This window comes from Anopheles merus, chromosome 2R, assembly GCF_017562075.2.
Source record: "Anopheles merus strain MAF chromosome 2R, AmerM5.1, whole genome shotgun sequence".
Lineage (NCBI taxonomy): Eukaryota > Metazoa > Arthropoda > Insecta > Diptera > Culicidae > Anopheles > Anopheles merus.
In genome coordinates, this window is record NC_054082.1 from 21,689,779 (window position 1) to 21,711,520 (window position 21,742).

A 21,742-nucleotide genomic window follows, 5' to 3' on the forward strand; every position below is an offset into this window, starting at 1 on the left:
TATTCCTTAGAACTCTATTTGGCCTTCTTCGTTACACCTTCGATAGCGCTGGTTGACCTCGGACACGTCCAACATCATCTCTCTCGCCCGATAGTAAACGCACGATTCCATTTTAAGCTCGTTAAAGTACATTGAAAGCTCAACATGAAAGTAAATCTCATCCATCTTCGAGTCAACATACTCCTGCATTGCTTCTAGAATCGGTTTGGACTGAAAAGAGTTCAAATTGGTGTTAAAATTGTTCAGTTGTGCTGATTTGGCTCAGCGACGAAATATGCATGCTCACCATTTCGTAGCAGCTTGCCATCTCATCATAAACCTTCGCATCGTAACCGACGCGCAAGGTGCTCTGATGGCACTCCAAAATCTCTTCCAAAGTGAGCTGAATGTCCCTGTCCGCTAAGCTGAGTAATTGTTTCGCCATGTCAAACGGGCGCTCGGTGTCGTTACCAATGTGGAAGCACTGCAGAATTCGATCCAATCCAATCCACATTTTCTCCACAGCGTTTTTGTTGTTGTACTCCGCCAAACATTTGAGTGAGCTTTCCTGCCTCAGAAACGCTTCGATAGGAGCTTCCATTAGCGTTTGCGGTATGGCAGACACTTCTTCCGCTACGATGTTAATCAAGTTCGTCGTTTCATTGAACCAATCGTCCAGCTGTTCGGCTAGATCCTCCGACAAAATACCGGTTTCGTTCGCCAAAAACGTCATAAAGCTCTCAACAATCACAAACATATCGTTACTCCCCTCGGATGTGGGAAGAATCATGTCACTGATAGCGTATTGCCTATCGAGCAAGCTGACTGTCGCACTTGCAATCAAACTACGGATTGTTGCATTTACCTGTTCCATTTGATCGTACAGCGCATTTAGCTGTAATGGGGCTGAGAACGTTCCCATAATGTGATCCAGCTCGTTGAACACAACCTGCATGCTGCGTTTCGTCTCATCCAACCGGGATCGGTAATGGGTGGCCGCCAGTTCTACCGCCTCCAACGACGACTCTATATGGGCAAAGTCCTTCAAGGTAACCTGCTGACAGAGCTGTTCCACCAGCAGCAGCAGCGGTCGGGTAACGTCGCGAAACAATACATTCTCACTGTAGAGCGACGGAAGTTGGAACACTTTTTCACAGTCCTGAATGGTGTTCTCCAGCGTATGATCGATCAGTGCCAGCACCCTCAAAATCGCGGTAATACTTTCCTGATTTTGACGTTCGAATTCGTGAAACGTTCTTCGGAGACGACTAATCGCACTTCCATCGGAGGATGATTCGACGTGCAACGGACCCGTAAGCAGTGCGTTACGTTCCAGTGTCTGTAGCTCGCTGGAGAGCACTTGCTGCAGGGCGATGACCTTGGGAGATATGGTACCGTATGCCGGTAGCTAAAATTGGAAGGAATTATGGCACTCTATTCGTTGAAGAATAGTAAAATTGCGACTTGACAACTTACACTTCCATATAGCAGCAGCACTAGCAATACGCAGAATGGCTTATGGTGATCCATTGCGGCTGGTGCTCTGCTCAACCGTAAAGTGGGCCGGTTTGTCACCAGTGAATCAAGTTTTGATGGAACGGTAGTGACTTCCGGAAACGAATGCTGCATCGACATCATGCAATCAGGGGTGGTTGATAATATCATAGGAGCGCGTTGCTAGAAATTACTTGCACATTTCGAAACGAAAGTGCAACGATGAGTGGTACGAACGTGAGCTATTGCGGTTTGGGATGTACTTAATGCGAAGCTCATCATGAGCAATTGTCATTCTTTAGTGAGTGTTTCTGGTGGAGCATCAGTGAGGTTTATATGTATGTACAGTGATTGCTTTATTTCACAATTTGCATAATAAATTGATACGAAGTATTGGGAATGAATAAGATCTTAGGTAAACGCAACCTCTGCTGCACACAAGTTTGGAATAGAAGGTGAATCTTGTACCAGACACCTTGTCGTCATGGTTGGATAATTTGTAAACGCTGCTTAATAACCGTCCAGTGAATTGTGTAAAAGCACACCATCTCCATTATGCTAGCACGTTCAAACACTTCAATAAAAGTTGCACACGTGTGTGTGATCGTTGTAGCTAATATTGATACAACGCCCGTTGGCCAGAGTTTAACCTATTTGACTTGCAAATGAGCATGTCTGTGATTTTCACTATCGGGGCGGAGTTTACCAACAATTAGCTGAATCCAATAAGCGAAAGAAGCTTCAAATCATACATTTGCGGTGTAAAAGTAAAAGTGAACGCGGCAAAGTAACAAAATTGTTTGGGTATGGTTTTATGATGTATTTTTAAAATATATTTTTATTGATTCTGTATAAAGATAGGTACAGTTTCGTTTGTTTTCCAATATATTCACTCTACATTTCGACCAAAACAAGGTGAACGAGCTTTTTTTGCAAAAAATAATATCACAATCATCACAAGGAAGTCGCATCTCATTATCTTATTATCGGAAGTACACGCAACCCAAACATTGAAATCTGTTGCTCCGACTTATTTCCGATTTTGATAACGAATCTGTTCCGTTTTTGTAAACACAGAATGCTCAATCATAGAATGATCTAATCCATTTGGGTCCGGTTGTGTGAGTTGAAGCCGCATTCTGTTGCGTGTTGCTCACACTTACACAAATGAAGATTGTAACAGAAAAAAGCATTGAACAATAAACACAACGCACGTTCGCGCCTTCCATCTGGGTGTATAATTTTCATTCGACTGCATTGAAAGCGCATGTACTGCTAGGGGGAAGTTATACGAACACCCACTCACTACATGGCGTTTCGTTGCAACTATAACATGATTATGCTCGTCTAGGTTGATTGTTTCGCCGCGGTATCGTCTGTTCCAGAAGCGTCAAAACAGTATTATTCGATTTTACGCATTTATCAAGCATAAAGTTTCACTAAGGCACACACACACACGAGTGTCATGGTCGAGTGCGAGTCGAAAGTGATGAGCAAATTCTTAGAATGGTTGGCACGACCCTAGAAACACTACTAGACCCGCGGTTCCAGCCTGACCAAATGCTCGAAGGACAGATGCATCGAGACCTTGAACTTAAAGTCCATCTTTTCGTACGGTATGTCGGTGGTGAGCCGATAGTTTTTCAGTATCTGCGACAGTATAATCTTCAGGCTCATCATTGCGTAGCGGCTACCTATGCAGCCGCGTGGACCGCCACTGAACGGCAGGTATGCGTACGGATGGCGTGCCTTGACGCGCTCCGGCAGGAAGTGGTCCGGATCGAACTTGTCCGCGTTCGGGCCCCAGAACTCTTTCTGACGGTGCAGCGCAAACACGTTCAGCAGCAGGATGAATCCTTTCGGGATGACGTACTCATCCAGCTGGATTGTGCCGATCGTTTTGCGCCCGTACACGGCCGCCACCGGGCAGAGCCGCTGTGATTCCTTGATCACGCGCTCCAGATATTCCATCTGCTTCAGTGTTTCGTGCGTGTACTCGACGTCATCGGCCAGCAGCTCGCGAATCTCGGCCGCCGCTCGGTCCTGTATCTCGGGATGCATGGCCAGTAGCAGGCAGGCATGAGCTGCCTGGGTGGCGGATGTTTCATTGCCCTGCAAAATCGACAAAAAAAAACGAAAAGTAGCCAAACACAACCATTAGACACAGGGTCAACACAAATGGGAAAACACTTTGTCTTACTGCTGCAATCATGGTGTAGATGTGATCGGTAATTTCCTCGTGCGTAAACGGTTTACCATCGTTCGGTATGGTTAGCAGCTGGTCGACAAAGATCTGGGGCTTCTTGTAGCTCAGCATATCGTCTTCTTCGTCGGCGAAGACGACGTTGCCATTTTCGTCGGCCGTCGTGCTGTTGTTATTGCTGTCGACCGCGTTGCGCAGCTTCTCCTCAAACTTGGCACGCTTCTCGCGAATTACCTGTGGGAGTTTTGCATGGTAGTGATTCACAATACTTATTATGAGCATTTTTTCTAGATCAATCGAGGGAGGAAACAATCGCTGGCGAGTTTTACCTTGTCCGTAAAAGCGTAGCATATCTTGCGGGCGTCCATTTCCGCTTTGTAGAAGCGGGTGTTCCTGTACACAATGTCGGGGTAGAGATTTGCGTTGAACATACGAAGGCCTACATTGTGAAGGATACTGCGGAGAGAAAACCGGATGCCAACGAGAACTGGTGAGTTGATTGAACTGGGGTAAGGTTGATAGAAAACAGCAAACACCATGTGTTTGTTTCTTATATCAAGTTTAGTTCTATTCTACTTTACTATATTCACTTCAGCATTCATGTACCTAACTGTTTCTGGACGGTTCTCGAAACTACAACACATATGTTAAGATATAACGAATACGTTGCTAAAAATAATATATTTATATCAAAACAGACTTTGCTATAAATACACAATAAAACGAATGATATAAATAAATAGCGAGCTAATCTTTGACTCATCGCTGCGATGTGCTGAACAGTGCTTGTTAGCGAACAACTGTTGCAATGCAACTGTTAAAAATCAAAATCATATTCAATAGATCAACTAGATTCAACGATAGTGAATTAATCTTACCTGGCACTAGTCGCTTTGATTGCGTAGAATTGCTTCTAAAACTCACTGCTGTGTGGTATAACACTAATGCTAATAGGACGGTCATAAATCATTTCAATTCAAACTGTATCGAGATCGCTATCATCACCGAAACAATGGTACTTGCATCCATTCCCTTTCACTAAATATTTTAGCTTTTCAATGCACCTCGAGGTGTTGTTTGAAGTGGTATATTAAACAAACGTAAACTAACTGTGTTCACTTACATTTCCAGCCCTTCGATAAACTCTTGCTTGCCTTCCCGTTCCAGCACCTTCCCGCCGAGTGAAGTGCGACAGATCATTTCCAGCGTACAGGGCGAGGTGAACTCGAGCACATTGATCGGTTTTTCGTCCCCAGCGTGCTTCTCCATGTTGGCGATCATTTTCGCCACACAGTCGGTGAAGATCGGTATGAAGCTGTTCAGGATGCGCGTGTTGAACGTTGGATTCAGTGCCTTCCGATGCACGCGCCATTCGTCATCTGTTGGGGGAATGGTTTTAGAGTTGTGTTAATGGTGAAGGATTGCAATAATCATCCAAAAGTAGCCGTGAAGCAACACTTTATCACACGCCAACTGTCATAAAATGTTTTACTGCAAATGAAAATCCAGTCCAGCGATGCAGTTTTCCTTGCAAGAGCTCTATCAAACGACGGTGAATTACGGTTAACGCAGTTGGTGTAGCAATAAAATCAATAGCCAAATGCAGCTAGCCTTCATTTCCTTTCACAAATCTATACAAACTAGTTGGGTGAGATAAGCTGTTGTAGCAGTTTTCTACTATGAGCTATTGGTAAAGGAAGATTATGCTTGATTTGTACGTCACTAAATGTGGTTCAATGTGTAGCAATACGCTGCACATTTAGTTGATTCTACGTATTTGGCGCAACAAGACCGTAGTCGGACGAAGGTCACCGAAGTCAGCTATTGTTGGACATGGGAAGCTATCAGATATTGGTTTTACTCATGGTAGGATAGTTATTTTTACGCTCGGTCCATTCAAGATTTGAACTTATAATGAGCGTATTAGTAATTCGTTCTACTTGACGCCTGTACCACCGAGTCGGCTCATAAAGTTGATTAAAATAGTTTATTAGCCTCCATGTCATCCAAGAGGACGTTAGCATCAGGCTAAGAAAGCAATATAAAGTTAAACACTTGTGAAAACTTGTTTTTGACGAGCATTGACGGATTCGATAAATGGTGCAAACCTCTGCAATTCTCTACGTACGTAACAGCGGTGCGTAAGTGCTCCTTGATAGCGTTGATAATCCATGTCAGAAACTGGATTTCAGCTATTTTTCAGAGATGGGCAGTATGCTCGTGGATTGTGTAAAAAACTGGATTGATTTCCTTAGCACTGTTTTATGGTAGTCTATGGTGACAGTATACTCTTTATAGTATCGCTGAAGTTTTGTTTTTGTTTTTTATGTAGTAGAATTGTTCTTCGAAATGAGTAAGATACAAAAGCGACAAATGAATATATGATGCTGATGATAAGTCCCAACTCTTACCCCAACACAAGTTTGAGAAGGACGGAAGTATTTTTACGATAATATTACTCTAAGGTAGCTTTAGAATAAAATACAAATTTACGATCAAGTGGTGGCATTGAAAGTCTTTCAAAAGAATCCACCGGGTCATACACACACATGCATATGGGACATGCATATGGCCAGTTCCACTGGTGCCAACATCGGCTCCAGGGCACTACCTTCCGAAGCAGGAGAATCTTATGTGTCTGGAATTGGCTATCATCAATGAGTGAATCTCGCTGTGACCTCCCAGACTGCATGCAGACAGCAAACTCTTCAAAAATAAATCCGATTGTCCAGTTGAACGCGCGCGTGTTTCAAACTTATGTTGTCTCTTTCTTATATATTTCTTGTAATTTATTTTCATACATCAAGAAAAATCTTATCATCATCGTAATGCTCATGATGACAAGTGCAGTTGTACAAAACATAGTGACATACGACTTCTACACAAATATGACATTACACAGTTTGTTTAACATATGCCGCACACCTACGTTTGAAGTCTGGCAAGTTACTCGAATTCTTGATTTTTCCGGGCAATCTGTTGTACCATAAAAAACAAAGAGTTTCTGTCACCATGTGAAATTAAGTTGGGAACCTTCGGCTCACTTGCTCTGTGTGTACAGTGCCGATGAGCATCAGATCCTCCAACAATGCGTTCCCCCAAATACCCTGGCAAAAGGCTCCCCAAAAGTTTCAATATGAATATCATGGTCACGATCGTCTGCTCTACCGACATCCATTGAAGAATATCTAGCATAACAACAGACGGCGTACGTCGGCCACACCCCAAAGCTAATCGCATAATACGATTTTTCAATCTGAAGCCTTTTAATTTGTCCTTTATTGCCAAGAAATAGAATCGACAAGCAAAAATCAAAGTGTGGTGAAATCAGCGATTTGAAGTGGTTAAATATAAAAAAAAAAATCGATGTCTTTTCCCAGCCTACTAATAACCCCACAATTTGATGCCTTTTTAGCGATGACCCAGTCTATGTGAGTGTTGAACTTCAATCTGTCGTCTAAAATAACCCCCAGATATTTAACCTGACGGGCTTTTTCGATCCGTTCCGTTTTTATCACGATGGATGGGGGACTGTCTAATACACCAGCAGTAATTACCATCCAACTAGACTTCTATCTATATCGTTTGCCGAAGTTTAAACAAATATACAGAGCTGTAACAAGTTTCCTCACATTATTTGATTAAGAGCAAACACGGTGGTTGATTAATAATAAATTTAGATATAATTTGTTTTAATTTTCTTTAATGAAGAGTATGTACATGAGATGATTAGTTTTATTTTCTTTAATAAAATTTACTTACGAACTTTTTGAACCGTTCCTCTTGAATAAAATAAAATCGCTTAATCAGTCTTGACTGCCATTCTTCATTACGACCCGTTACGGCCCATTTTCATATAATCATTTCTGTGCTAGGTCGTTCAATGTGAGTACTTACACGCGACTAAACAGATCGATTTGTTTCCAAGAAATAATAATTGATTGAAATACTCAAATGAAATAATTAAGAGATCACTTTAAACATCTTATAGATAAGTATTTTAACCATGCAGCAAATCAGCATTTTTTCACCATAAAATTCCAGAAAAGTACTTTACAATTGTGACTGTTTTTACATTGGAACGTTTGAGCTTGAAGCAACCAAAATCAACTCCGTCTTATCGAACAGAATGCTAATTGTTCCAAACGCTTTTCTACCTTCCAATTACCCTTTTGGGCTTTCACAACCCTTACACAGCTTAACACACCTAACGAAACAGCACGAGAACTTTCCATCTACTGCGTGACCCGAAGGAAAACCCCACACACAAACACACGTCTTTCAAAACTTACACTGCGCCGTTAGCAATCCGTGGTCCACGCGCATAAAGTCGTACACGAACGGTTTGTCCATGCTCGCCTGCTCGGTCATAATTTTCTGTATCAGATCCGGATGCGTCGGGCAGATGACCGGGATCGGTCCGAAGCACAGCTTGAAGATGCGCTTATTATCCTTGTAGGCACGCGTGAGACTTTTGAAAATTTCGTACGAATTTTTCTGCGCAAACTCCAGCCCATTGCCGAAAATCGGATGCAGCGGCTCGACGCACGGAATCTTTTCCGCAAACTTAAACTTGATCTTGCAGTACAGGTACAGCGACAGGGCGCCAAAACCCAGCAACAGAAGCGTTATCATCGCTGCTCCGAAAACTGCACGCACGCAACTAACCGGCCAACACCGACCTGCACTCGACGGGATTGCAAGGAAAACTGATGCGCGGAAAGCGTATTTCCAACCGTTCAGAGCGAGCCCCCAGAATAAATCGAACGTAACGCGGCAATCGTCCGTTCGCAGAAGGGAAGGGTGATTTTCCCAACCCTTTGCACCCGACGGAGCTGCCTGCAAGTGCAATTCAAGGCAGCAGAGAAGAATGAGAAAGAAAAAAAAAATGCCCCGCACTGACCCAACGGTGCCGGCACGCGGTGCAAGCGGTCCTTACTGCGTTTCATGCAATTGTACAAATCGGTGCGGAGTGAGGCAGGCAGAAAACTGTTAGTGCGTGTACCGCAAACGATAAAGAAGAGGCGTACGCGCCACAAGCCAGACCAGAGTTTCCCCACTCGAGGAAAACCAGCGACGGTGAACGGTTCGGTGCACGTTCGGTGCCGCGCAGCTTGTCCTGCGGCGACGCCCTCCGTTTCGTTCGGTACGAAATCGAAGCGCTCTGCGTGGTTTGACATGTGTCGCGCATTATGTAAAGCGATCGATTGAGCTACTTATGGGTAAGTGATGTACGTGTGTGCGATCAAACATTAGCACTAAGCGTTGCTTAGTGGAGGCGATCAGCTGCATCGATGCTCAAACGCTAATTGTGGAAAAAGTCTCTGATTAATATGTCACCTAGGAAAGTAATGATACGTGGCATGGTTTGGATTAATATGAGGGTTTGTTTGTTATGTGGAATATGATGAGAATTTAGATATGAAAGAAATTTATTCATCTATTCAGCAATTAGGGAGATATATTGATGTATTTGAGCAATGTTTGTAAAGTTATTTAATATTCCCTTTGCCGATCATGAAATGAACTCTGCATAATTCATTAGAAGTTATCAATATACAAAATATACATACTTACCGTAGTGCTTCGGACGGCTCAAAGTTCTATGATTTCCTCTTGAATGAAGCTCAATATAATACCAAAAGAATGTAAACTAAAAAAAAAAAAACAGTGATGAATTAAACATTAAATTGAATAATCTTTGGTCTTTGCTTTCGAATGGAACTAATAGTTTTATTTGAATCAAACTAAACAAAAAAAAAGATTTAAAATGCTTTCGAAATTGTTGTAGAATATAAAATTGAAAAATACAAATACAAAATACAAAAATACAATACAACACAACGGCAAGCCAACAAGTCTGCTCCGAGGGGTAGGAATCTTACACATTCAAATGTTGATTGCACATTCGAAAACATGCAGCCACCATGTTCGAACCGTCGCCCATGCTTCGGGTTAACATCGGTTTAATTCGGTGTCTGAAGTCAGTCTCCCAATTGTACCGTAGGTTTTTATCGTACTGCTTCACACCTAGACTATGGGCAAATTATGTCGAACGTAAAGGAAATCTTTTTAACGTCCGCTGAAATTTTAGAGTTTTAATTAAGTAAACTAAGATTTATACAGACTCTTATTACGCTTTGCTCTATCATGCACCGTTTTATCGAATAAAATGTCTAACAAACTATTTGAATTCTATTCATAACAATTATATTCGACATATATTTTTAACAAACGTCATTCCTATCAGCCTTAAATATAAGAGTTGGTTGGTTTTGGCGGTTTTGCTATGCATACATACGATGTTTAAAGAATATGTTGACTTGTTTGTTCGAACTTGTTAATAATGTCAAAAAACATGCTTTTTATGATATGAATTGAATAAATTTTTAACATATCATTTTACATTCTGAACATATAATAAATAATAGTTCAACATCTATATTGTTTAAAACTACTGAATTACAAAAAAAATAAGTAAATTGTTTATTTTTAGCCATAGCATAAAGTGACTCGTCGGTTCACCCCTTGAAAGTATTTCCGACGGTGAGCCGAACGCAAACCACCCAGCGAAGCCGCCAGGTAAAACCATCACAGCCACGTCATTTTTCTGTGAGCCTTTGCCGTGGCAACACACGGTCCGCGCGTGCTGCGTGTGTTGTCCAGAGTGAACCTAGAAAGTAGTGGAGCCTCCCGGGTGCTGAGCCCTGTGGCTGAGGGGAAACCAATACACTTCAAAATATCACAAGGTGATTTGTGAGGGAAGGTGGAAAACACAACCGAGCTTTGCCAGTGCCTGTTGAAAGTGAATATTTTGGTCAGAAAACGAACAAAAAACTTGCTAACGTGCTAACATTGGGTGCAAAATCTGAAGCAAACTTTTTGTTTTAATTGTTACCCTAAAGTGGAATGAGCTACAGCACAAGACAGGCAATAAAATGTCATCTTGATTTATGCAGCTGGCTAATGCTTGCTGACGTGGTGTGCCATTCGTCTTGAAACTGCTAGCGACCGTCTTGCGCGCCCGTAGAATGGTCTGGAAATCAAAAGATTTCAATGCCTCCAGAAGCGAGGAAACGCAAGCGGCCAGCTATCTTGAGACGGAACCAGAAGTAACTGGAATGCGGTGCTGGTGATAAATGGTGCGGTGCAGAAGGGTGTGTGTGTGTGTGCGCGCTTTCGTGTGAGTGTGAATGTGAGAGTAGTAAGATCTTGCCCGCTTAAGTGTGGTCGTGACAGAGGGAAGAAAACGGTCTAGAGATTTCAGCGTATGCTTGAAGACTCGGTCATAAGCTGGGAGAGAGAATGTCCTATAACCAAGCCCTAGTTTGGCTTTGTTGTTCGTTTTTGTTGCACTTATTTTCTTACCTTAAATAATACAGGTGGCATGCTTGGGTGTGTTAAATATAAGCGTGCTATGAGTGTGCGTGAATGGTGTGTTTGTGTGTCGGGGAATAATTCGTTTCTATTCATTTTCTAGAGCAAACATCCAGATTGTGCAGGCGTAAACCCCTCGAAACGGAGAATGCGTTCTGTGTAGTTCTGTAGCCGTTGAACGTGTAAAGTGCATCTGCAGTGTGCCGTGTACCTTTGCATCTGTTTGTGTGCGTGTGAGTGGAACTGCGGTGGTGAAGGTGCGCAACAGGTGACCAGTCTCTTGGGATCGCACGGTTCTTAAGCCAGCGACGGGGTTTGCTTTGCCAAGCAACCTTCCGCGACACACCAACACACCGACAGTCTCGTGCGTGCGATCATATGAAGGACACGACAAACGCGATGGGAGAGTCGACACCGATCTGCCGCTGCCGGGTACTGTACCTGGGCAGTGCCGTGCCCCGCCAGAGCAAGGACGGGCTGCAGGGCATACAGGAGCCGCTGCGCAGCCTGTACCCGTCCGAGGGTGCGATCGGGGCGAAGGGCATCGACTCGTGGCTGAGCGTCTGGTCCAACGGCATACTGCTGGAGAACGTGGACGAGAACCGCAAGCAGGTGACGCGCTTCTTCCCGATCGAGTCCCTGCACTACTGTGCCGCCGTCCGGCAGGTGCTGATCCCGGAGCGGGGCAACAGCAATCCCGAGCCGAAGTTTCTGCCGCTCGATTCGCCGTTCGCGCGCACCCCGCGCGCCCAGCATCCGCCCATCTTTGCCGCGATCCTGCGCCGGACGACCGGCATCAAGGTGCTCGAGTGCCACACGTTCATCTGCAAGCGGGAGGCGGCCGCCAATGCGCTGGTCCGCTGCTGCTTCCACGCTTACGCAGACAACTCGTACGCCCGGCAGCTCGAGGGCGGTGGCGGCTCCGGAAGTGGCAGCTCGAACAGCGTGTACGGCACGATCGGTGGCAAATCGAACGGTACCGGCGAGGGGTGGCGATCACGTGCCGGCAGCACGACCACGCTCAACAGTGTCGGTGTCAGCAGGCAGGCAATTAATGGCGTCGGCGATGCGTACACGGTGAAAAATCGTAAGTATCGGCCTTGTGCATGGGGGGGGGGGGAGGAGCGCGATGGAAGGGGGGGTTGAAGTTGAATGTCTCAATACGCGACCGTCGTGGGTTGGTTGGGTGCTAGCGAAATTTATTAGCGAAATTAGGCTAACTATGAAAGTTGTGTGGGTCGACCGTTCTGCATCGACCCCTTGAAACGAAACGGTTTGCCGCATGGTAATCGAATTCCAACACGTTCCGAAGCTTGTATCAGCACCCAAATGGCACAGTATTGACCGAAAAAAAAACGAAACACCAAATTATGGAGCGCATTAAAATGCATCGCTGCACGAGCTAGCTCCGCCACGGTCCGCAAGTGGTTTGCAAACGCTGCCCAACTGGGTAAGGGTGTGTGTGTGTGTTACGGGCTATGCTCTTTTTTGTGCAAACTTCCAACTACATGACCTTCCGTCGTCATTGGAAGTGGAATTTACAGTGTGAAAAAAATAAATAAACCAGAAACAATCCGAATCTTGCCGATTGCATGCAGAACAAACTACGAAAAGGTTTCTCTCTTTGAGTTTTTTGTTGTTTCAGACCGATTTTTTTTCGAGACCTTTTTCTCGCTGATCAACAAGTGCGTCAACGGGTGGTGGACAGTGAAACCAGCACATACACAGACACACACACACACACATAGACTTACTTTGTCAGCAGCCGGTTGGGCCAGAGTTTGTATCGAAAACAAAACCGGTTTCCCGCGGTCTGTGAGGGCTGACGGCGTGATGAACGCACCGCTTTTACCGCTCCCTCGTTGACACGCTGTTTCTGGCAACGTGTATTTTTCGTACGAAGATGAGGAAGGGGCATGTGATGATCACCGAAGATGCCAGATGAGAAACGAAGATGTTCCGCCGGCGAGGTTTTCATTCGTGATCGACAAATTGTACCGGTGGTACCAATTGATGCGAATTGAATTTCAAAAGTCACACAGTCAGCGAATGATGGCGGTTGCGTGCGATCGGTGATCTTTAGCAGCATCGTGAACCGTTCTGTTCAAAGTGGCGTCTTTTGAGCACGGCAGCATCTTGCAGCAGCGACCGGTTGCGCTACCCCGTGCCGAAAAGGTTAAAATCGTACCGCTGTGAAGGCCAGCCACACGATTCGTGCAATCGGTGGGTACGCTTAGTACGTTTAGCGGTTTGCTACACTAAGCGAAGGAAGCGTTTTGGTTCCGAACCGTGCGAACGACAAGAGTTTAAATGCCGTACGCAAAATTTAGCCTTGACCCTTGCGCCGCACTACTAACTGCGACTTTCCATCTCCATCGCTGGTGTGTTGATTTTCGTTGTTTTAGCCGCCGATTAGCTACCGCAACACGACTAATTTCGCTTTGTAAGCAACCGGCAGCAAACCTTCATTCGGAATCGTTGATCGAAATGCACGACCGTGAAATCGAGACGGGGCAACCGAGGGTTTTGTTTTGGGGCTGTCTGCAAATTTCATAACTCGCTTGCCAAGTGCGGGCGAGTCCTTCACCCATCGCTGAACAGCGCACAACATCGATCAAACTGAAGACGTTCCGCGGATAGTGTGTGTGTGTGTGTGCATGAGGCTACGTTTGAAGGTACCAGCTCCAGCCCATGCCCAGAAAACCGAACTGAACGTGTTGCATAGGGAATCGCTCGAAACGGGTTGCCATAAAACACAAATCGGACATTTATAAGCTTTCCAAGCGACCGAACATCGAGCCGACAACGGTCCTAAGGGGCCACAGTGATGGTGGCACAGGAAGCGAAACACAGAAACGTTGTGTTGTGGGAGTGTAAGTAGAGGAGATGGACACGCAAATACGAACATCGTAAATTGTTTCCAATCGGCACGTTGGGATGCTTTTTTTTGTTGCTCACCCCTCGTCACGAGTTCGCCGTGTCCCCTACCGTAGCACGTGGCCTGTGCAGGGGTGCAGGGGTGCAGCCAATATGTGTACAGGTTGTCTTAGGCTGCCTTCCAGCCGTTTGCAACACTTGGGTACATAGTGACAACAGCAACAGCTATTGCATCGATTCGAAAGGGACAAACAATTAGCACATTTCTACACATTGCGCGCTAATGGACGGTGGAACGTGTTGAGTGGCTTGCGGTGCTACAGTGCTACAAATAATGTACACAGTTTGTGCAATAAAGCACAACACACCATTAATTGACAATATTGCTTCCTATTTTTAAAGTGTTTCGCTGCAGCATCGCCCATAGGTAATGTTTAACCAGCCTGGTTTGGTTCAACTGTCTCCCTATGGTTGCCGAACCTTATTTGTGGCTGCGCGTATGATGCAAGCTCCCTTACGTCAAGCCAGCTATCGCAGCGTGCTTGAGCAATGCGAGAATGTGCTTTACATATTAAATCGCCTCCAAAGTAATGGCGTGGTGTGAAATCAAAAATGAATTTAAAGTACATGAATCGATCGGTATATGATTCGCATTCGTCAGCGAAATTGTGTCACGCAGCGCCCTCGCGTTTGCGCGTGTTTTAATTAAAGCATAAGTCATGTTTACAAAAGTTGGACAGTTTCCCACTCAGGAGTTTGCTTTCCACCTTAGTCTATTGTTTTGTGCAATGTAGATTAACTTAAAATAGCATCGAACATGTACTTCCCCCTACTCTTTTTGGCATGACAAACTAATGTAATTGTAGAAACGTCCAATCTATTGAGCTAATAATTTCCGCTCCATCAAGCGCTGGGGCTGGTAAAATGTAGGCTCCACTGGCTTCACCGTCGTACACGCCTAAATCAAACCCGAACCAGATCCAATCTGGTGGCAAGCCGGGGAAGAAGAAAAGATAACACGGCAAAGTGAAACTGTGAAGTGAAAAATCCAACATGACGTGACCAATTTCGTAACAGGAGCAAACGTCCAGGGAAGGGCGGAAGGAATAAGGGTGTGGTGCGCGTTTTGCTCCCCCATCTGCTGTCCCCGATTGACAGCGTCTTGTGCACCGAAGCCAGGGGAACAACGGCGAGTACCTTCCCCTTGAGCGTATGTATCATTTGCCTGCGAGTGGGAATCATGCTGACCTTGTTGCGATCGCAACCAGTCCCCCCGGGACCGTCGTCGCAAAGCAAACGGAGGTCGAGACAGAATCGAGCACTTTGGGGCGGCACTGGAGGCCCCGGGCGGTGCTGCGGGGCACAACAAGTGGCTGCGGAAGTGGAACGCCGAACACCGGGTCGAGCGACTGCGCTTTTGCTGACGTTGTTCATTAAGAGGGGGGAAACAACACACGCGCACGGCACTGCGCGATGAGTCTTGAGTTTTGTGATCTAGATTCGTTCGCTCAGCTCTATTTTTGCTTTGTTGGTGTCCCGCTTTGCGCTGTGGCAGTGTGCGACTGTTCGTGTGGTGTGGCGGCCGCCTGCTAGCTTCCCATCTCGTGCGGATTCGTCAGTGCGCCTCAAGTTCATGCACTTGACGCCCGGGGTCCGGGGGAAAATGCATGGGAAAAATTGGGTTTAACGACAGCGTGGAATGCACTCGGGGCGGGCAGCGCGGTGAAGCAACCGCTCATCACTCAATTGTTGTCGAGCGCGACCCCCCTCCCGTGTGCTCCCGATTGCCGTAATGATGGCCAATTGTTGCATGGGGATTGCTTTCAAACAACAATAGATGTGTGTGTATGTATGTGTGTGTGTGCAAAAAGGCAAAATTGCAAGCGGGAAAGGATGCATCTAAATACCGCCGGTTCGGAATGCACTGTGCAGCGGTTACAATCGATCGTGATCGATTCGCTATGGTGCCACGAGACGTGGGAATCAGTCAACCGTCAGTCACAAAGCCATATTTTGAAGGTAAAAATTCCCTGAAGTTTAAAGGAAAAATCATTTTAACCCAAATTACATCGAATTTCACTACTCAGAGCGGCAGCTTCCAGATGCTGACAGCGATTGTCGAGATGACATTCGCCCGAAACCGTGGGCTGGAGGGAAGAAAGTTTCGTCTGATATTGCCGACACAACCATGCCTCGGGGCAGGCTGGCGCAGGCTCGCACAAAGGTCCGATCGCAAGCGCTTTCTTTTGCTTCGGAATCGGATATTTTTTTTGCATCCCACTGCGATGGAGAGTTACGTGTGTGTGTACACGTACTTAACACCTTTCGAATGGTTTTTTTTTTTGCGAGGCCCTGGCTTCTTTCATAAGCTCACACACACGCACACACAAACCATACCGACCGGTGAAATTGGCCACCTGAGAGGCCGAATTCGATCGAGCTCGAGGGTTGAATTTCCGGTTGAATTTTCCCTTTTTTGCGCCGGATGGTTGGGCAATTGGGGATTGAAAGTTTGGGCATGTTTTTTGTTGTTGTTGTTGGTTCGTTTCAGTGGAAGTTTCGGGCAGATGAAAGTGGATTACGAGATGTAATAGGGAAATTGAAAAGAACTCATTTTCAGTTTCAATATCGGCTGCAGTGATTAATGTACCCCTATCGTGTGAGCTTTTTTTACACTACAATTAGCCACTACCCCACGTATACTGTGTAGAGTGGCATAATGGGCAGAGTCGTTGGGTGTTCTCAAGGACCTATTGGATGCAATAGAGTATTTCTATCAACTGCTTAATATTATAAAAGTATTTGACTAAAAATTGGATTCTTATTCTTCGCTTTTTTCTCTTTTTCTCCCTTTTCTCTCTCTCTCTCTCTTTCTCTCTCTCTCAATTTGATTTCCAAACCGCTAAACAGTTTATGCTAGCAGCGCAGACCTCGAGGTGGTGGACGACGGTGAGAGCTCACTGTACAATGGCGACGAAAATCACAAAGTGTGGAACGGTTCCACCGATCAGATCGATGGCATCGGCTTTGGTAACGATGGTCACTACGATATCTACTCCGGCCCCGGTGGGCTCGGTGGCAGCACTGGCGGTGGCGGCGGTGGCGGCGGTTCCACGCTGGGCCGCCCTGCCCGCGTGCGCCAGATAAGTGCGCCGGTGCCGGTACCACCGCCACCGAAAGAAGAACCGAAAAAGTCGAAAAAAGACAAGAAAGCGGCCAAGAGCTCCCCGCAGCAACAGCAGCAGCAGGTAGGCAGTCAAAGTTTATCCGGTACGCTTATAAGACCACGTCCCATGCACATGAATCCACTAGGTCGGCCGGCTGCCGGTCCAGCCTCAGCCAACTCTGCCGCAGCAATGGCCGCCGCGGCAGCCGCACATCACGGCATGATGATGTACCACCATCCGCACCACCCGATGGCGGGCCATCCCGGGCCGGGCGGTCCGCCCCCGGTCCCGGGCCGCCAGTTTCACACGATCGGTCACCGCAGCATGAACGGCAGTGCGGCGGCGGCCATGGCCGCCGGTCTACCTCCCCATCCCATGCTCCATCCCCACCACGCCCAGATGCATCCAGCGATGGGTCTCCCGCATCCCGGTATGCATCCGCACGCCGGCATGACGCTGCCGGCGATGATGATGGCACCCCAGTACGCGACCCTGCAGCATCCGCGCACCAGCAAAAAGAAGAAGGACAAGGGCAAAACGTTTAACGGCAGCAACGGCAGCATCCCGATCGGGGTGCCGGTCGTGCCGCCGATGTTTGCCTACCCGCCGCAGTCGAACGGGAGCTTGGGCGGGCCGCCGCCCGGCTCGCTGGCCGACAGCCGGCCGCTGTCGATGAGCAGCCGGAAGCTGGCCCAGTCGGCGGCGGGCGGGCTCGACGAGCTGTCGGGCAACTCGGGCGCCGAGTCGCCGGGCGGCACCGGCATCTACCGGCGCAAGGGCCACCTGAACGAGCGGGCGTTCAGCTACTCGATCCGGCAGGAGCACCGCAGCCGCAGCCACGGTTCGCTCGCCAGTCTGCAGTTCAATCCGCCCGACCTGAAGAAGGAGCGCGAGATCGCCCAGATGGTGGCGGGGCTCGAGCTGAGCGACGATTCGACGCTGCGGCGCCGGTCCGAGGTGGCCGGCTCGTCCGGCACGTTCGGCAAGCCGAGACGATGAGGTGCGCGTGACGCGCACTCCGGTCAGGTTCGGCGCTGAAGGGTGCGTTGAAGTCCCACTGCACGCGAAGCAGCGCGCAGCGCACATACACAGGCAGGCGAGTAAATACAAAACCGATTAATTTGCGAACGATTAATGGGATTGGGGGAAGGGTAGGTGAAGCAGATGTAGAATTTTATCGCACAACGAAGTACATATTATACGTCTAGATGTGCGTGTGTGTGTGTGGTTTTAATCGATAGGGTTGTAAAATAGGTGTCAGATCAAGGTGGACGACAAAGAGCATCACAGCAAAATGGCATTAGATGATACATGGGTAGCAGGCGACAGTTGAACAGACAGAAGTAGAGCGAAATTAGCAGACGGTTTCCTCTATTACCAAAACGAACCCATTCTCACATTGTCGTCATGGTGGTAGAGCATCAATGAATTTAACAGTTACAGCGAGAAAAAGAGCAAGAGAAAGAGAGAAAGAAACTATTCACTTCTGTTCGCCGCTCTGAAGAGGTGAAAACGTTTGTTTAGCGTTTATCGTTTTAATTGGTTTTATGTTAACACGTGTCTTGAGATTTAGTTGTACGTACGCAAACCGCATAACAGTAACCAACACATGCACCCCCATTCCCCCCATCCCCCCAAACGCACACATGCCGAAGAGCGAGCGGGTTTGTTGCACCAGCACCCCTGTAAAGAGTATTGCAAGGAACGGAAGGAAGCAGCAGATGAATGCAATTACAAGAAGAAATGAATGTGCCTTATTAGGTAATTAGATAATTTAATTATAATCAAGCCCTTGGCAGGTAAGCTCCCTCCCTGTCGGTGCCAAGTGAACCCTAGCCAGCAAGCGCGAGGAAAGTGAAACTGTGGCGCTGCACTAATAGGAGGATGTTGCTCCACCCGAAACAAAAAACTTTCTCGGTGTTTTTTTTTGGGAGCCCTGAAATAGACACCCGGATGGGGAAGCGGGCGAAATAGTGATGGTGTAGCCTTTCTTTGCTGTAATTTACAAGTCTACTTTAATGGCGATTTTTTTTTTTTTGCACAATCGCATGGAGAGCAATTTATGTTTGAAAATTGTTATCATTACCGAGTGCGATAACCCCGAGAACGTTGTGACGAATAAGTGCCCCCGGTGTGGCAACATCTGATAAGAGCTTTTGTTACACGCGGAAAACAAAAGTGCGGCACGTGTAGCAAGGTTTGAGGGTGAAAAGTGTTCGCGGTGGGTGGGTACGCTTCTGCCATTAGCCGAAAGTGCGCTTGGAAAGTGAAAACGGAAGAAAATAAAGCTAAAAGGCAAAAAAAAAACACCTTCATCACCCATTGGTGAGAGGAAAAGTGAGTGTGAGTGTGTGTGTGTGTGTGTGTAGGTAAGGAGATGAGGAGCAGGCACATACAGGGAGCGTCAATAGAGTCGCGATCATCAATCAATCGCGAAAGATGAAGGCAATCGAAAATACTCGCATAGTCGCATGGTTCGAAAGAGAAATGTTGAATGCCGCGCCAAAGCAACAGGAGAAGAAGGAAAAACAATCCTCAGAAATGGTGGAAAGACAAAACAAGTGTAGTGTGTTTGATAAAGACACACACACACACACACATAGACAGGCGGAGAAGGTGGAGAAGGTAGTAGAAAATTTCTCCACCAAGCCAATTTGGGAGTTGCGAGATGCTGAAAAGTAGCAGCGACGAAACAACAACAAAAAAACTCCTCAGTTCGCCATTTCAAACGCCAACACGACACATTTCTTGTGTGTGTGTTTTTTTTCGCATCGCGTTTCTTCTTCTTCTAGGTGCGATAGGGAGGTAACAGCCACACAAACACACCACGCGGCACACTCCAGTCGAGCTACTTTTGATTTGACGTTCTTCACATTCGAAACGCGACGAACTTTAATGGCGGTACAGCAGTAGAGAGGGAGAGAGAGAGAGAGAGAGAGAGAGAGAGAGAGAGAGAGATGTTTTAGAGTGAAACTAGTACCATACAAAAGACAGTAACAGCAACGGTAGAAGCAGCACTAGCAGCACACTATTGCGCAGGGTGGAGCGAACCTAAGGGCGACATCTATCGCTAGACAGATAAGCGGCAGTTTGCCAAATCTTCTTTTTTATTATTATCATTAAACAACCTAAACCGTACGGCAGAGCAGGAAACCTACATACGAATTGTTATCCAATCATTTTAATGTCATGAAAATACAAAAATACTCCAATACAACGAATAAATGGCTGTGTTGTGTTTTGTTTTTCGTTAAGTTAACTGAAATGTAGAAGGCTGGTTTATGATTGTTGATTTGAAATAGGTTTCAGTAATTGCTCTTCATCGCACCGTCGCAGCACTTGACGAAGGCAACGAAGCACACCTGTGCTGCGTTCCCATCCACTTTTTCGGGTCGTTTCTCTTCCAAAGCTTGACATCGACGGTTTGTTCTCATGCACCGCTTCGCCACCTTGCACCTTGCTACGCATGGCAATTTGTTACGCCAAATGAACTCTCCGCTACCAGCCGGGTACGTTTCGCATCCCTGCCCACAAAAGCGACCGACACGGACACGGATTCAGCGACTGGATGATGAGCAACCGTGCCCGATCCGATCCGGAAGCCCCACAGCTGATAAAACGGTGAAGGAAATTCCGCATAAAGTGCAATCGGCATTAGCGGTGTGCCGGTGTGAGCAATTTGCATCCGAACCGGTGGATGGTTACCCGTACACTCGCAGCTGTTCGGCGTGCAGGGGTGCCGTATTTGTTTTCCGCCTAGCGTACGCGCACGCTGCAGCCTGTGGGGTAGGTATGATAATGCATTTCACTTTCCAGGCGCTACGTTTCCGGCCATGAGTGGGCAATTTGTTTATCGGTGGCGTTCGGGGTAAGTGCACTCGACACTCGATTAATAATTTCATCTTCAACGGCATGCGAACGGTTCAGATTGACAGCGCTGCGTCGTGGCATCATGGGATTTTAGGATTTGGCGAACAATTTTGAGAATGTTTAATTATTTTTTTTTTCAAATTTTGACAAAACATAAAATAAAATTGTATGAGCATTAAACGTCAATTTCTTTCAAATTTTACGATCTCGTTGCAGTTTTCCGAATTCACTCTGATTGGATGGAAACATTCAAAAGCAAGAATGTGTTTACATCTACTTCACTCAATACATTTGCCTTCTGCCTCCTAATCCTCAAAGTGATGAAAGCCCTCAACGCTCCCAGAAGTGCTTTTAGAACGTTCTCTTGCAGTGTTTACGCGAATTGCTATTTTCAATTGCCTCCAAAAAGTGGTGTTTTGGTTGTGTTACGCGATCTCTTCATCGTCGATTGTAGAGATACGCTCTCGTGAGAGAAAGTATGCTATTTTACTACCCCTTAGTTAAGCGTTTCTTGTTCAAAAACACTGCCCGATGGGGCCGAACCTGAAACCTTACTTTCAACCGTCCAGCCCATTCACATCGCTCGGCAGAAGTAAAATGACCCTTCAATACCCCACAAGCATTCCTGTTCCCGTGACATTGTTTTCCCATTCCCCCTTTTCTCCCACGATTGGCCACCGGAGCATATCGCACCGTGCGCGCAAACCCTTTTTGGTCATGGTCAGCGTCCGTCCGTCAGAGTGTTTGTCACTTAACACCATTTTCACCCGCCGGA

General features: G+C 46.6%; 3 protein-coding genes across 3 annotated transcripts; 1 reads left to right on the forward strand and 2 right to left on the reverse strand.

The window, feature by feature from the left end:
- Window positions 1-6: 6 nt before the first annotated feature.
- Window positions 7-1,518, reverse strand: LOC121588248. Its single transcript, XM_041905975.1, has 3 exons — window positions 1,456-1,518; window positions 287-1,387; window positions 7-210 (listed from the first exon to the last, which is right to left on the reverse strand). The coding sequence occupies exons 1-3, from the start codon at window positions 1,507-1,509 to the stop codon at window positions 7-9; spliced, it is 1,359 nt and encodes a 452-aa protein (XP_041761909.1). The 5' UTR covers window positions 1,510-1,518.
- A 770-nt stretch (window positions 1,519-2,288) lies between these two features.
- On the reverse strand, window positions 2,289-8,363 carry LOC121588241 (cytochrome P450 4c21-like). Its single transcript, XM_041905968.1, has 5 exons — window positions 7,969-8,363; window positions 4,800-5,055; window positions 4,006-4,132; window positions 3,674-3,910; window positions 2,289-3,585 (listed from the first exon to the last, which is right to left on the reverse strand). Exons 1-5 carry the CDS (start codon window positions 8,309-8,311, stop codon window positions 3,007-3,009), a joined length of 1,542 nt encoding a protein of 513 aa, XP_041761902.1. The 5' UTR covers window positions 8,312-8,363; the 3' UTR covers window positions 2,289-3,006.
- A 1,924-nt stretch (window positions 8,364-10,287) lies between these two features.
- Window positions 10,288-20,083, forward strand: LOC121588240 (AT-rich interactive domain-containing protein 1B). The gene is made up of 3 exons (XM_041905967.1): window positions 10,288-10,425; window positions 11,157-12,140; window positions 16,841-20,083. The coding sequence occupies exons 2-3, from the start codon at window positions 11,432-11,434 to the stop codon at window positions 18,094-18,096; spliced, it is 1,965 nt and encodes a 654-aa protein (XP_041761901.1). The 5' UTR covers window positions 10,288-10,425; window positions 11,157-11,431; the 3' UTR covers window positions 18,097-20,083.
- The last annotated feature ends 1,659 nt before the right edge of the window (window positions 20,084-21,742 follow it).

What these genes read in the sequence shown, in the direction of transcription:
- LOC121588248 (XM_041905975.1), bottom strand. Translation starts at nt 1,509, where the DNA reads ATGGATCACCATAAGCCATTCTGCGTATTGCTAGTGCTGCTGCTATAT. An exon ending in TGCTGCTGCTATATGGAAGT is followed by an intron (nt 1,388 to 1,455) that starts GTAAGTTGTCAA and finishes TTCCAATTTTAG; the next exon opens with CTACCGGCATACGGTACCAT. An exon ending in TGGCAAGCTGCTACGAAATG is followed by an intron (nt 211 to 286) that starts GTGAGCATGCAT and finishes AACTCTTTTCAG; the next exon opens with TCCAAACCGATTCTAGAAGC.
- LOC121588241 (XM_041905968.1), bottom strand. Translation starts at nt 8,311, where the DNA reads ATGATAACGCTTCTGTTGCTGGGTTTTGGCGCCCTGTCGCTGTACCTG. An exon ending in CGGATTGCTAACGGCGCAGT is followed by an intron (nt 5,056 to 7,968) that starts GTAAGTTTTGAA and finishes TTCCCCCAACAG; the next exon opens with ATGACGAATGGCGCGTGCAT. An exon ending in GCTACGCTTTTACGGACAAG is followed by an intron (nt 3,911 to 4,005) that starts GTAAAACTCGCC and finishes AAACTCCCACAG; the next exon opens with GTAATTCGCGAGAAGCGTGC.
- LOC121588240 (XM_041905967.1), top strand. Translation starts at nt 11,432, where the DNA reads ATGAAGGACACGACAAACGCGATGGGAGAGTCGACACCGATCTGCCGC. An exon ending in TGCGTACACGGTGAAAAATC is followed by an intron (nt 12,141 to 16,840) that starts GTAAGTATCGGC and finishes ACCGCTAAACAG; the next exon opens with TTTATGCTAGCAGCGCAGAC.